This window comes from Leptinotarsa decemlineata, unplaced genomic scaffold (genome assembly GCF_025532065.1).
Source record: "Leptinotarsa decemlineata unplaced genomic scaffold, Ldec_3_MD MMD2_tig00000133_RagTag_RagTag, whole genome shotgun sequence".
NCBI classification, from domain to species: Eukaryota; Metazoa; Arthropoda; class Insecta; order Coleoptera; family Chrysomelidae; genus Leptinotarsa; species Leptinotarsa decemlineata.
The window spans coordinates 6,117,252-6,130,690 of record NW_027412542.1 but is presented as its reverse complement, the minus strand read 5'-3'; the positions used below and the strand labels follow the sequence as shown (position 1 = coordinate 6,130,690).

The following is a 13,439-nucleotide window of genomic DNA, read 5'->3' as shown; positions in this document are numbered from 1 at the left end:
TTAATATATCTATTTTGGTAGAGTCAGATGTTGTGTTGAGGAAGCAAGTTAGAAACTGAAGGTAGGGTTTCAGATTTAGGAACTGAAGTGAACAGGTTGAAAACATCAAAGGATATCATGAGGGTGTTGGAATTAGGTTTAAAGTTTTTAATATTATTAATTAAATTTAAAGTGTTACTTACTGAATTGGCAGGTTTGTAGTTGGTTACATTTTTTATCACTTGTAAGACAAATGTTGACAGAATGGAGACATGAGTATTGTAAAAGCTTACCACTGGTCTGATTGGAGTACCATCTTTGTGTATCTTCGGGAGACCGTATAATCTTGGAACTTGTGGATTGGTAGGGAATTATCCCTATTCGTTATACTTATGATCAAATGAGACTGATTTCAAGAGTTTAGAGAGTTCAAATATCGCCTCGTGTTCTCTTTGTATTCTGTCGATTCTGACCAATTCGCCCATAAGAATATCTCACGAAATTGAAAAATATATTACGTTAAAAAATACCAATAAGTATTGTATTACAACTTCAATATAAGTAATCATTTCATACTCTGGAATATTGCAGTTTCCCTATCGAATGTAATTCTTTCAACATATTTACAAGTCCTCTCAGTTCAATTTCAGTTGAATGTCTGAGAATTTTCGAAACCATGAACGATAAATACGTGTGATTTGAGGCTCCCCTTCCTTTTAGTTTTATAAGTGCAGTCATTCAGTGGACAGGAGAATGCTTTGTCTTTGCCACATTCGAATCTTGTATGGTTGTACAGAGAAGATCTATGTTTGTATTTCTTTCCACATTCCATAGGACATAAATAAAATCCTGAAATCAAAACACGATTTTACTTCTTTATATTTTTCATCATGTTTACATTCATTGTGTTTGTCCAAAATTTCTAAGAATGTATTCTTTCCTGATAAAATTGAAAATAAATTAGTGCTGTTTTCGTACTATTCCTATCAAATTCAAAATAAAGTTTCAACATATCTCGTTTTTCTTCATTTGAGAATGAGGACGTTTCGACTGAAGTATTTGTGCAAACTTATGAGGTTTGATGAGTTCTGATAACTATTGTATGTAAACAAAATTTTTCGATGGAGTCATGACCATCTCAGAAGAGCGAATCATAACAAATTATACATCAATTAAATCAGAATGGACAGCACTGTTTTTCTGTGTAATAAAACAATATGGCGCCTATAATAGACAAAAAAGTTGATGATGATTGCCAGCAGACAAAACGTCGGATAGTAAGTCAGAACATGAAAACGTGTAGCTGAAAAAAGTATCAATGAGAATGTGTTTTCGTTTTGAGATATGTTGTGAAATAACGCTAGAAAAAAATTAAAACGAAAATTTCAGCTTTTCAGTTATTTCCGAATATTCCCGGAAATACTCGAAATTTTTCAAATTTGAAAATATTATTTTGTCAAGCACAAAAAGTGCAACTAAAGCTTCGGCGTATCTCCTGTAGTTTAAGAGATACCAATGGTGGAGGTCGAATTTGAATTGCCCTGTATACACAATAAGAAACGACTTTGAAATTATTTTTCCATTTTTAGCTGGAGAAAAATATATTTTTATTGAATTTGTCTTATCATGATCTTGAAAGTACTCTAAAATGACCGGAATTGTAAATTATTTCAAATATCTCAATGATTCTAAATTTTATATATTATCATTTAGTAATTACATTACACCGTTATGAGTTTTTATTGTTCGCACGAAGATTTTTTCTCTGAATTAGCCTGAGGAATTACATAAAAGGCAGTTTTTCCATTAGTCAAACGGAAAGAAGAAGATCTCGTTAATCCCTATTTCTCAGAAATTTCAATTTTGTTTGTAGCTCTTTTAGTAACGGCAGTTGTTCAACTGAAGAACTCATTTCAATTTTTTTTTACAAATAAAAAGGTCAACGAATACAACCTTGTTGTTGAATGAGGAAAAACCTGCTGAAGAAATTGATAATCCGAAGGAACTATTCAAAAAACATTACATTGTCACAGACGGCGCTTTACAACAGTGGTGGAAGCGGTGAGATTATTTTATTTGAGGGGGCGAAAGAAAAAGGTCGGTAGAACTAATTTCATTTGAAAATCTGTTTTTTCGTTGATCAGCTGTCGCCCCCATACGAACGACAACTCTCAGAAGTTGAAATTATTCTTTGGGTTTGTTCCGTGTGGTGTATTGTCATCCCCGATGGGAATGAATTTCGCAACGTTTCGACAAAATCACATTTGTCATCATCTGGCGATTAATTGTAAAGTGTTCGGAAGTCGTCTGACCCTACTCAGATGACTTCTTACTGTACGGGTACAATGATGTTATTACAGATATACCGTGCTTGATTACCTGAATCTGGTACCTGAAGGTTTTGGTACCTCAGTTCTGCTTCTTCTCGATATGACCTCATCTCCCCGTAAAGGTTTGAAATGTTAATCGAAGGTTTTCACAGACAGGAATATGTTGAAATTATTCTTCCGAAGAAGAATATGTTGAATTAAGAAGGTCCAGAAAATTAAATGAATTTTATTCGACATTAAGATGTTCAGAATAGGAAAGCGAACCCTAGAAATGAACCGATTTGTGCCTATAACTATATATTTTCACCCGAAGCAAGGAGTTCAGGAAACTTCTTCTTCATTCGGATTTTTGAAATGACCACTACTGGAAGTGTATCAAGGGTTACATCAATACCAAACCCAGGACCTGCACCTAGACAGGTGGTTGTGGGATATTTTGAGAAACTACAGCTGCGTGCCAGACTGGATATATGGTCGAAGGACGAATCCCTTCAGTTATTTTAATTCAAGCTAGTTGGTGACGCCTATAATTATTTGAATTCGAATGCGAAGTCAGATATAATGAATTTCACTAAATTCGTGAAAAAATATTTTCTGAGAGATCAGCTGTCACAGACGGTGCTTCAGTACTAAATACTTCAATATTCTAAAAAATAATGCCAATTCAAATAATATTTTTATGTGTTTGAAAGTGTAAAGGTGATTTGCTTTTACATCAATTACTGAATTTTGATTGACAGAACATTTTTTTTCAGTTCTAATGTGTTAGTTTTCAGATAATGCAGAAATTCTGAAGAGAAGTGAATTTTTCGTTCACATCCATTATACTAAAACAATGTTCCATTGAAGGTGATTCATTAGCAACGTCGCACTTGAAGTGACCAACGAATCATTCTCTTACCAACTCTGCAGAGGCGTATCAAAATAATATTTTTATTTGAATTGAAGGGGTTATATTTTCAGGAGTGATTAATTTTTTAATTTTTGGGAAAGAAAGTTTTTGACTTTCCACTACTCCATCTTGATACAAAAAAAAAGGATGAGGGAATCTTCCAAAGGAAGGAAGGAAGTAATCAATTTGGAAATGATATACATTATATTTTACTATATATCATTTATTTAAACACATAGGTAATTACGTAAAAATTCTTATAGTAGGTGGCGGTACCTGGTGTCAATGGTAAAACTGATTACATTTTCTCATTATGCCTAAAGCAGTACTTCAAAAAACAGAAAAATTTACAAAGTAATTATTTTGTTCCTTTTATATAGAAAGAGAACTAGAGAGCAATTACCTATGTTATGCTTATGAAGTTTCAGAATCCATTGACTCGTCCGAAGAGGAATCCCCAGTAACACTTAAATCTATTACTATTTGGTCAAAAACAGTGTCTGACATCCCGTCCAATCTCCACATTTTCTCTTCTTCCTTGATCACATGGGCTACAGCATTAGCCCAATCTTCTTTCCGTTTCTGTTCCATTGCGAGTTCTAATAAACGTTGGACCACAGAAATTTTATATGTCACGTTTTCACGAGCTACGTGACCTTTAATCTGAGCCCAGACTAATTCTAACGGGTTTAACTCGCAATGGTGAGGAGGAAGTCTTAAAATGGTGATGCCTTCAGCACGAGCTATTGTATCCACCACATGCTGGCGATATCTGTCACGATGCTGTTTGATGACACTCATGAGCTCGGCTTCAACCGTGTCCTCGGAAAGTGGAATTCCTTTTTATCCTAACTAACTCTGCATGTCTGCTTTTATGGTAGTCATAATTGGCAGCTGTTCTACTAATCGGCTGTGATAAGAAGCGTTATCCATTACTATCACCAAATTTGGCTCGACTCGTGAAAGAAGGGATTCAAACCATCCTTCAAAGCGTTGGGCGTCTATGTCTTCGTGATAACTGCCCGTTTTTTAGGATAAAAAAATTAGAGCACTGTCGTCTTAAAAGCCTCTCTCACTACCTATATGGGCGTCAATTAGTCGTTGCCATTTACCCGTTGATCCGCGTAACCCTCTTGATAAACCGTCCACAAATGCTTGACGATAACTAGTTACAGTACTATCTTGCCAGATCTTAGATACTGTGTGACCAGCATTCACGCACGTTTCGTCCAGATAATAAATCTTTTTGTGAGCAGAACGCATTTCTCTAATAGAGCGAAGATATCTCCGTCGATATGAGACTATATCTTCTCTTTCTATTAAGACAGACCTACGAGATCGTTTGGCGTATATAAATTTTGAATCTTCTTTTATTATTTTCCTTAACTTCTCTTTACTCATTTTTGGAATGAGATCATTATCCATTACTTTTGTCCTAATGGATTCGAGGGTTGGCGCTTTATTCTCAAAAAAGAAAGAATGAATGGTATAGCGTACAAAATTTGTATGGTACTCGTCCAATTCAATTTTTTTTCTACCACGACAATTTACTTTTGGAGCTTGCACAATCCCAGTCACCCTTTTTTCACGTAAAATGTGTTCAATTGCCGACACGGATATTCCCGTTAAAAATGAACACTGGGCTACAGCCCTGTACTGTACGGAGTGTATTTTTTAAATTTTCGTTCACTCTACAGACAATTTGTTTTTTTTCTAACGACATAAACTTCCGCTTTCTTTTTACATTACTTGGACCTGCTACGGCATCCATCTTAATACTATAAAAATAATAAAATTCAATCATATCATTCAGCTATTTGTCTTGTTGACTTACCTCAAAAACTATTGTTTTGTTGATGTATTTTGAAAAACACTCCATTGTGAGATTTTCACAAGAACAGATTAACAAATCCGCAACACGTGTTTCGCTGCACAGTAACTTTTTCAAGCGTGTTCACTAACGAACTGAATTTTACGTACATTGTGATTTGTATATACTTTTTGAAATATTACTATCTACCTAGAAACTAATAATATTCTAGGAACTAATTAATGACAGTTATAACTGAATTCAAGGAACATTTATACCTGTGTTTAATGATAAGGTCAACTAATTATCTCACAATAAAGTGTGAATGTGATGAAAATCTATGATAATGTATTTTGAAAAGCAAGCAAATATCGGCGAACTCTATCTTATATTTTAAAGTTAATTAATATAACAGTCTATTTAATGAATATAATAAAATATATTTAATACAAAACAAAGTCACCTTCACAAGAAACAGAACACACTACGCCTATGCAGATAAGGACGCTTGATAATGAAGAAACCAAATGACTAATTATGGCATTTTGAGGACGCAAATATAATAGACCTGCGGAGTGTTGATCAGTTTAGGCCCTACCGATGTTTCAAAGTATTTAACGAACTGGTTCACCTATTCGCTCGTACATTCTATCGATATGCAGAAGCTATCTTGTTACAGGGGGCAAATTTTATGGAATCATCTTACTTTTCAATTATTAACAATGGCAATGCATAGACAATAAAAATTACCCCGGTAAGAATTTAGTTCTAACATTTAACATTGTTGCCGTTAGCTCTCATTTCAATTTGTATATGAGTTACCTTCAATTGAAAATTGATATAGTATATAAAAAATTATTTGAGACTCACTGTGGATGAAAAATATAATAGTTATAATTTAGACATCTCCATAACAGAAATTAGATATTATTGAATATAACTTTTGGATTTGTGGTAAGAGTTGAAACATATATCCACACAAAGTCCGGGATGTTCAAAACACTGGCCACAGTAATATAATGATTCTTTCCTTATTTTGTTTTCATGGCAAACTCTGCACCTTTTTTTTATTAACCTTCCTCTTCTATTCCGTTTCTGTATTTTCATTGGCACATGAATTTCTGAAATTTAAAACTGTGAAAGAGGGTGCAATACACTATGAAGTCATCATCATCTATCATCAATATGTTATAATCGTTCCCATAGATACCGGCCCAGGTTCACACCAGATATAATTAAAAACATTCATAACAAAGAAAGGGCCAACAAAATTTTGAAAAAACATAAAACATCCTTTTATCAGGAGCAATTAATCGTGTTGAGAAGTGAAGTAAAAGAACAAATAAACAATGCTTATAAAACTTTGTCAACGATAGGTAATGTAAAATTACCGAAGATCTAATTGCATTTTGAAATTTCATGCAGAACAAAAGAGGTAAATCAAAAATTCCTAGTGTTATTAAGGATTTACTAACAATAATATCGATCACGTGAATGAAGTAGATATTATCGATGCTACAATGTCGGTCCTGACTATATACTGAGTTTCGTAGTTAAGGATTGTATGTACCCTTTACTTATTCCCCTATATAATCAATCTTTCTTTGAAAACTTGTCAGTTCCCTGAGCTTTGGAAAAAATCTGGAATATTCCCAATTTTTAAAAAGGGTGATATTACATCTATAAAAAAATTTAAAGCCATTGCAATAGTAAGCAATTTCCTCAAATTATTCAAAATAATAATACATGCATAATAATTCAAAAAGCCTCTGATTAAATTGATTTCTTCATTCTTCTCAAGTACCTATCAGAATTTAGTTTTTCAGCAAGTTTGGCGAAACTTATATTAAACTACCTACTTTATAGAAAACAGTATGAAGGGCATACATTTCCATAAGTAAATTGTATTAGACTTTCTTTTATGGAAAAAGACAATACATGACATTTAGCAATATTGAAATTCAAACTATTATTGGAACACCAATTGAATACCGAATCTAATTGATACTGTAAGTCGAAGCAGTCTCTAGAATTTTCTATCACTTTGAATGTTTTGAGGTCATCGGCGTAGAGCTGTTTTGAACTGTTTATTATTTTAGCTAAATAATCAATGAAAATCAGGAACATAAGAGGTCCTGAATTCTAGCCTGGGGGCATTCCGGAACTGGGAGTATATAAATCAGATTTTAATTTGTTAAAAAAATATGTTCGAAATCGTTTTTTCCGACAGCTAGTTAACGGATTTATTAATTTTCAATGACTAACAGGTGAGTATATTCATAATGTATATTATTACTTTGGAGTGAATCATAATGCCAGTGGCTTTTTTCTTGAATGAAAAGTAAAGAAACATAGTTCACAAAAGATTTATAAAATCTTCGCACGAGTTTCGCAATAGCTTCCTGAAGCAATAATGATATGTTCCCGTGAACTTCAATTATTCAATTATCATTTTCTGAAATTTGGTTAATCGTTGGATCTAAATATTCCTGTAATTGATTCAAGTATGTGTATCTATTGAGAGTTCCTTCAGTGAAGAATAGTCAATGGAAAATTTGTTACAATGAATTGCAATAGTCATTGACGGTTCTATATCATTGACGGTCTATATTGACGGTTCTAAAAGTAAGCTGAGTGAATAGTGATTCTGATGTCAAATCGAAGGAAATGGAATTAAATACACATTGTCACACATTGAGAAATATGTGGAAAGAATTCTTCATTTTGTTTTGATGTGAACTTGACATCATCTGAGAATAATTGATGATATTCGAAAGCAGAATCAAGAAACTCACCTAAAAAGTAATTTCAACTGTGTTATTTTATTCCGTTTTGTGCTAATTCATTTATTTCAAATTCTGGATCTAACAAGTATATACAATTACAAATGATATCAAGTCTATTTTCCACAGACCTCAGTCAGTTTTGATTGAATCAATAACGTCACAACTGTTCAAATTTCCAACTGTTCCAAATCTAATACTATCATTTTATCGCAAGATATACTGAGGTACTTATGTTTGATAAACATGTGTTTCCTTACGTTGCTCTTGACTTTACTTCTATATAGGCATCCATCGACAGAACAACCAAACCGTGGGGGATTTTGACATTCGTACCTCTTATGGTGAAGTAGACTGCTTCTATGTTTGTAATCTCTCTGACAAACTTCGCATTTGTATGGATTCACTGAAAATAAGTTACTTTTATTACTTACGATTGACGAATAAATAACACATATAGGTACTACCTCAAAAATTTCCTTTTAATAAGCTACTCAATATTCGTAACTTGCATAATCTATACTCGAAAGTAACCTGGTAAATAAAATCTATCACATACAGAGTAGTTTTATATAATAAAATACTTTCCCGATGAACGTTTCGCTAACCCAGTTAAAACCTAGTTAAAATAATCAACAATAGGTGCCTGAATACGGCTATGTTAGTGTTTATACACTGTGACAAGTGAAAAACACAACAAATCACAAACAGAAAATTTTCGAAATCGTTCCTATTATAGAAAGAGGAAATTGAAATGGCATAAAAAAGTACTCACCCCTGTCAACGCCTAGTCTCCACATACCTCCAACTGAAAAAAAAAAAAAAATTTAATAGCAAACCTCTCACGTTAAAAAGTAAGACCTCGTTAATCCTTAGCTAGCACAAGTTTCGACTTCTGAGGGTTGTCGTTTGTAGGCGTGCGACAGCTGGTTAACGGAAAAACAGATATTAAACAGAGTTTTTTTCTACTAGTGACATATCATTGGAAAGCCTATAAAAGCCCATTATGATATGAATAATAATTGTACAGGGTGCATCAGTAATTGTGAAATCTCACCTTGGAGGCAGAATTTAATGAAGCTTTATTCAACTACAAATTTGTTGAAAAGTTGAAGTGGACGAACGTTAGTCGGGGTTGGTCTGGTAATAGCATGACTTGCTTGATTTTCCCGTAATATCCCAAATGACGCAGGTTCAGTTTCATACACCATAGAAAGAAAACAGATGGCGTCAAGTATGGTGACTTCGGTGGCCACTCAATAGGATCTCTCTTACCAATCAAAAGTGTTTTCCAGCATATCCAGATAAATTTTGCCACGTGAATTGCCTGTATGAACAAAAGGCCAATGACAAAAGCGCCTAATTTTCGTACACAAATATTAATTATATCTGAATATTGAGTATTAACTTCTCTAAGTCGATACGGGTTCGTGACACTCCAGTACCGACAGTGTTGTTCATTCACATTACCATTCCGTATGAAAGTACATTCATCACTGAAACACATAATTTTCGATAGTATAGCAGCAGCGCGAATGATTTCAATCATGAGTTTACGAAACTCAATTCGTAGGTCTGGATTATCATCGTTTTGCGTTTTGAAACATATGAAATTTATACACCTCATTGCAGATACTTGACGAGTTGATGTAGTATAATCTATTGCAAATTCTACAAGGATCTCCATTTGGCTCGTTTCATTCCACAATCTTGGAGCATCCCTATTTTATTTTGCACTGAACCCGATGCTCTAAACAAATCACGGATATACACGTGGTCTATGTTTTCATCAGAATCTCTGTCATTGAATAATTAAGATGTTCGTAAATAACACTAGCTCTGGGTGCCAAATATGAAATTTATCTCAGGTATACTGTAAACCATCCCAGCATTGATCTGAGTGATAGCACTGTTGGTATAAATGATTGACACTGATGAAATTTGAATGTCGTAAATGAATTTTTTTTAATTAAACGCCCAATAAATTTTCACTCAACTCATTTTCAACACTCTGAACAATCATCATTTATACCATTGTACAGCGTTTCAATGATGCATCAAAAGTAGGGATATAGCACAATATAAATTTTCAAATTGTCATACTGGATGAACCACCACATCACATATTTCAAAATGGTAACTGTATCTTTCAAAAATATATCTCCTGTACAATTTTTCACGATTAACAAAACTAGACGAATCCTCGACTATATTGTATTCGTTAAAAGTCCTTATTTTGCAAAAATAATATTCTTGAGCAAATTTCCGACCTACCATAAAATCGTCGTCTTGAATTACTTGAACAAACATTGCCACACGATCATCGATTAGGAGATGATCTCATTGAAACCTCCAAAATCCTTCCTTTGCACTTTTTGTGTGGAGTAATACTGGAAGACTGGAAGGACATCTCAGAATGATTCTTCTGGAACGATCTGCCTGAGCTTACAGTTTGTGCTCCATCAAAAACTAACCGTCAGTTTCGTTTTGCATTGTTACAAATTCTTGTTTATCTCTGTGTTCTGAATTGAATATGCGAAGCATTCTGTAACGATAGTTGTTCTGATTACTAATATCATTGGTGGAATGATGACGTCTCTACTCTCGCATCTCAAGATTATACCGGCTTGCCGCAAACATTTTGGCCAGATAAATCCAGAAGGCTGTCAGTTCTGGCTCATTGTGTCTGCTCAGGGCACATGATTTTCGAATCCAATGATCATTTAGCCTATGGTGTGGGTAGTGGTCATTGGTTGAGGATACTGACGTATCATTCCAGTTCAATAATGATACTAAAAAAAAGTTATACCACACGTTGGTGCTGCTGGAGAAGAGACTCGCACCATGCCGCCAGTGGCTCGAAGCACATATCACACTTTCAACATATTACGCCCACGGCGAAGCTAACAAAGTGAGAGAATGAAATGACACAGATCCAACTAAGTAACGCGACTTCACATCGGTACGTTTGCGAAGATCCAATTGTTCACGAAAAATTAACACAAAAGCGCTGGAATGCGAGTAATATCATTATGAAATGCAGAAGAATAAAAAAAGGCGGCGGTTACATTGGATATGAATTCGTACGAAAATTTAGTCTTACGAATTCGTAAGAATCAATTATTATGAATTTAATAGGCGTGTGTGGTTACATTGGATGATATCAGTTCATACGAAAACAGTAGTGATTATGGATTCGCTATCAAAGTTTTATCATTTTGAATCATCACCATTAGTGAAATATTTGTTACTGAAAGAAAAAAGAGGAAAATGGGTTGACACATATTTTTTATCCAGAAATAGAAAGGAAGAGTTCGGAAGGTCATATGAAAAATTAAGAAGAAATAATGAAACATTTTTCGAATACACGAGAATGACACAATCCACATTCGACTATTTATCAGAGAATATTGAGAGTCACATTTCTAAGCACGCAAATTTCCGGGAGTGCATATCACCAAAGCATGAACTGATTGTAACATTGAGGTAAGTAATAATGTTATTTTCATTAACGTACATTATAATTTATAAATTATAAAAAAGTATTTGGCTGAAAGTTGGTTGAATATCCTGCTGCAGTACCATTCGTATAATTAGTAATAAAACCAGATGAAGATTCGTTTGTGTGCTGTACAGGAGTCGGCGGCTGTGAGTACTCTGTTGAGGTCGTACTATATATCGGTGATGGACGTGGGATCAGAATAAACTGACGAGAAGTCGATGGCTGCTGAGTTTCTGGAAAGAAAAGAAACACAACCAACTGTAAGATTTTCGATCTAAGAAAAAGCTTTCTATACTCGAGCAGTGTCTGAATATATGGGAGGAGACTTAGTAGAAAGTAGGTGTCATCATCCTGCTTATGCTCCGAATGCTGCTTGAATTGTTGTAATGTTTCTTTTTCAATATGCATCAGTTGTTGTATTGCGTCATCTTTAACAAGTTTTGTTTTTTTTGGGAAGGATTTTGTTTGATTTTGAGTGATCCGTTGCTGACCTCTTCTTGTTATTGGAGGATGATTGTTGGTTTATTTCAGTTTTAATTTCTAGTTGGGACTGATCGTTAGTATTCATAGGACCTAATGTTGCATCTTCTTCCGTCTCAGCACCATTTGAATGCTGTGTAGCATTTCCAATATTACCTGTTGTTTTCCTGGATGTAATCTGATCTTTTAAAAACAGCATATTTGTGAAATATTGCCACTTTGATTGTGGTTCCTCATCAGCACCATCTCCACTCTTTTTTTGGTTCAATTTAGAAATTTCCTTCCTGAAGGTATCACGGAATCCTCGCCATTTTTGACGCACAACATTATCTAAAAAAATTGAAATAATTAATTATTTGAATTCTTCAACATTTACATATTTTGTTTTAGGTATCTTGGAACTGGCGCTACTTTTCGATCATTGGGATTTTCATTCCGAATGTCACACACAACTATTCGACAAGTGGTTTATGAAACCTGTGAGGCTATATGGAATAATTTAAACCAAAAGCATATGCCTTTTCCAACAGAATCAATGTTTTCATCCATACAACATGGAAATTTTCCAATTGTGAAGGAGCAATTGACGGCAAGTATATTAGAATTAAATGTTCTGCGAAATCTGGGTCATACTATTTCAATTATAAAAAATATGTCTCGATTGTTCTTCAAGGTTTGGTGGATGTGCGATGTAGGTTTATGAGTATTGAAGTTGGAAGTTATGGAAAGCAGAGTGATGGTGGTATTTTCACTACATCATCGCTTCACTATCATCTTGAACAAAATATATTCTGTGTACGTGGACCGAAGACGTTGCCGGGTACAAATATTATTGTTCCACACGTTTTCGTCGGAGATGCGGCCTATACATTAAAGCCGTACCTAATGAGAACTTTTTCTGGACAAAATCTATCGCAGGAGCAAGAAAAATTCCATCACTGCCTTTTCCGAGCAAGGCGCCTTGTCGAATACGCCTTTGGTATAATTACCTCAAAATGGAGAATTCTAAAAACAGAAATTGAAATTGCTCTCGACAAGGTCGATTTTATTGTGAAATATATTTGCTTGTTGCATAATATAATTATTGATTTGGAGGGAAGCTCAGAAGTCAATCAAAATACTGCCCCTCAACAAACACGTGATCGAGCTACTCATACTGCCTATGACATTAAGAACAAATTTATGCAATATTCCAACACTCTTTGAACACAATTTGGAAAATAAGTAGTGTTAAAACAAAAATTATTCTTGAATAAATATAAATAGATAACGGAAATACATACCTACTAGTTTCATTTCAGTCGCTACTTCTTTCCATATTTTTCGTTTAACTTTCTGTTGTGATGCTGTTTGCTATTTTGATCCCACAGGGATCTTCTTTCGTGCACTAATGTTATCAATAATTTGCAATCCATATTGTCACTCTGAAAACACTACAAAATGCAAGCTAGTCGTACGAACACCTATGAAAGAAACAAAATATTTTGGTCGTATGGAAATCACGTACGAATTCGTAAGTAACAAATGGCCTAAGGCGGCGGTTCATCTGGTTTTATTACTAATTATGCGAATGGTACTGCAGCAGGATATTTAACCAACTTTCAGCCAAATACTTTTTGATAATTTATAAACTATAATGTACTTTAATGAAAATAACATTTTT

The 13,439-nt window shown here is 34.1% G+C and overlaps 1 protein-coding gene across 2 annotated transcripts; it reads right to left on the bottom strand.

The window, feature by feature from the left end:
* Positions 1–477: 477 nt before the first annotated feature.
* LOC111502649 (longitudinals lacking protein, isoforms A/B/D/L-like) lies at positions 478–9,416 on the bottom strand. Of its 2 annotated transcripts, none has more exons than XM_074172616.1 (3): positions 8,570–9,416; positions 8,055–8,200; positions 478–828 (listed from the first exon to the last, which is right to left on the bottom strand). In XM_074172616.1, the coding sequence occupies exons 1-3, from the start codon at positions 8,592–8,594 to the stop codon at positions 718–720; spliced, it is 282 nt and encodes a 93-aa protein (XP_074028717.1). In that variant the 5' UTR covers positions 8,595–9,416; the 3' UTR covers positions 478–717. The 2 variants fall into 2 exon arrangements, with proteins under 2 accessions (XP_074028717.1, XP_074028718.1); XM_074172617.1 differs by lacking the exon at positions 478–828 and adding an exon at positions 5,882–6,132 and having other exon boundaries at positions 8,570–9,413.
* Positions 9,417–13,439: the final 4,023 nt, after the last annotated feature.

What these genes read in the sequence shown, in the direction of transcription:
- LOC111502649 (XM_074172616.1), bottom strand. Translation starts at nt 8,594, where the DNA reads ATGTGGAGACTAGGCGTTGACAGGG. An exon ending in GAGACTAGGCGTTGACAGGG is followed by an intron (nt 8,201 to 8,569) that starts GTGAGTACTTTT and finishes ACTTATTTTCAG; the next exon opens with TGAATCCATACAAATGCGAA. An exon ending in GAAGTAAAGTCAAGAGCAAC is followed by an intron (nt 829 to 8,054) that starts GTAAGGAAACAC and finishes TTTTGATTTCAG; the next exon opens with GATTTTATTTATGTCCTATG.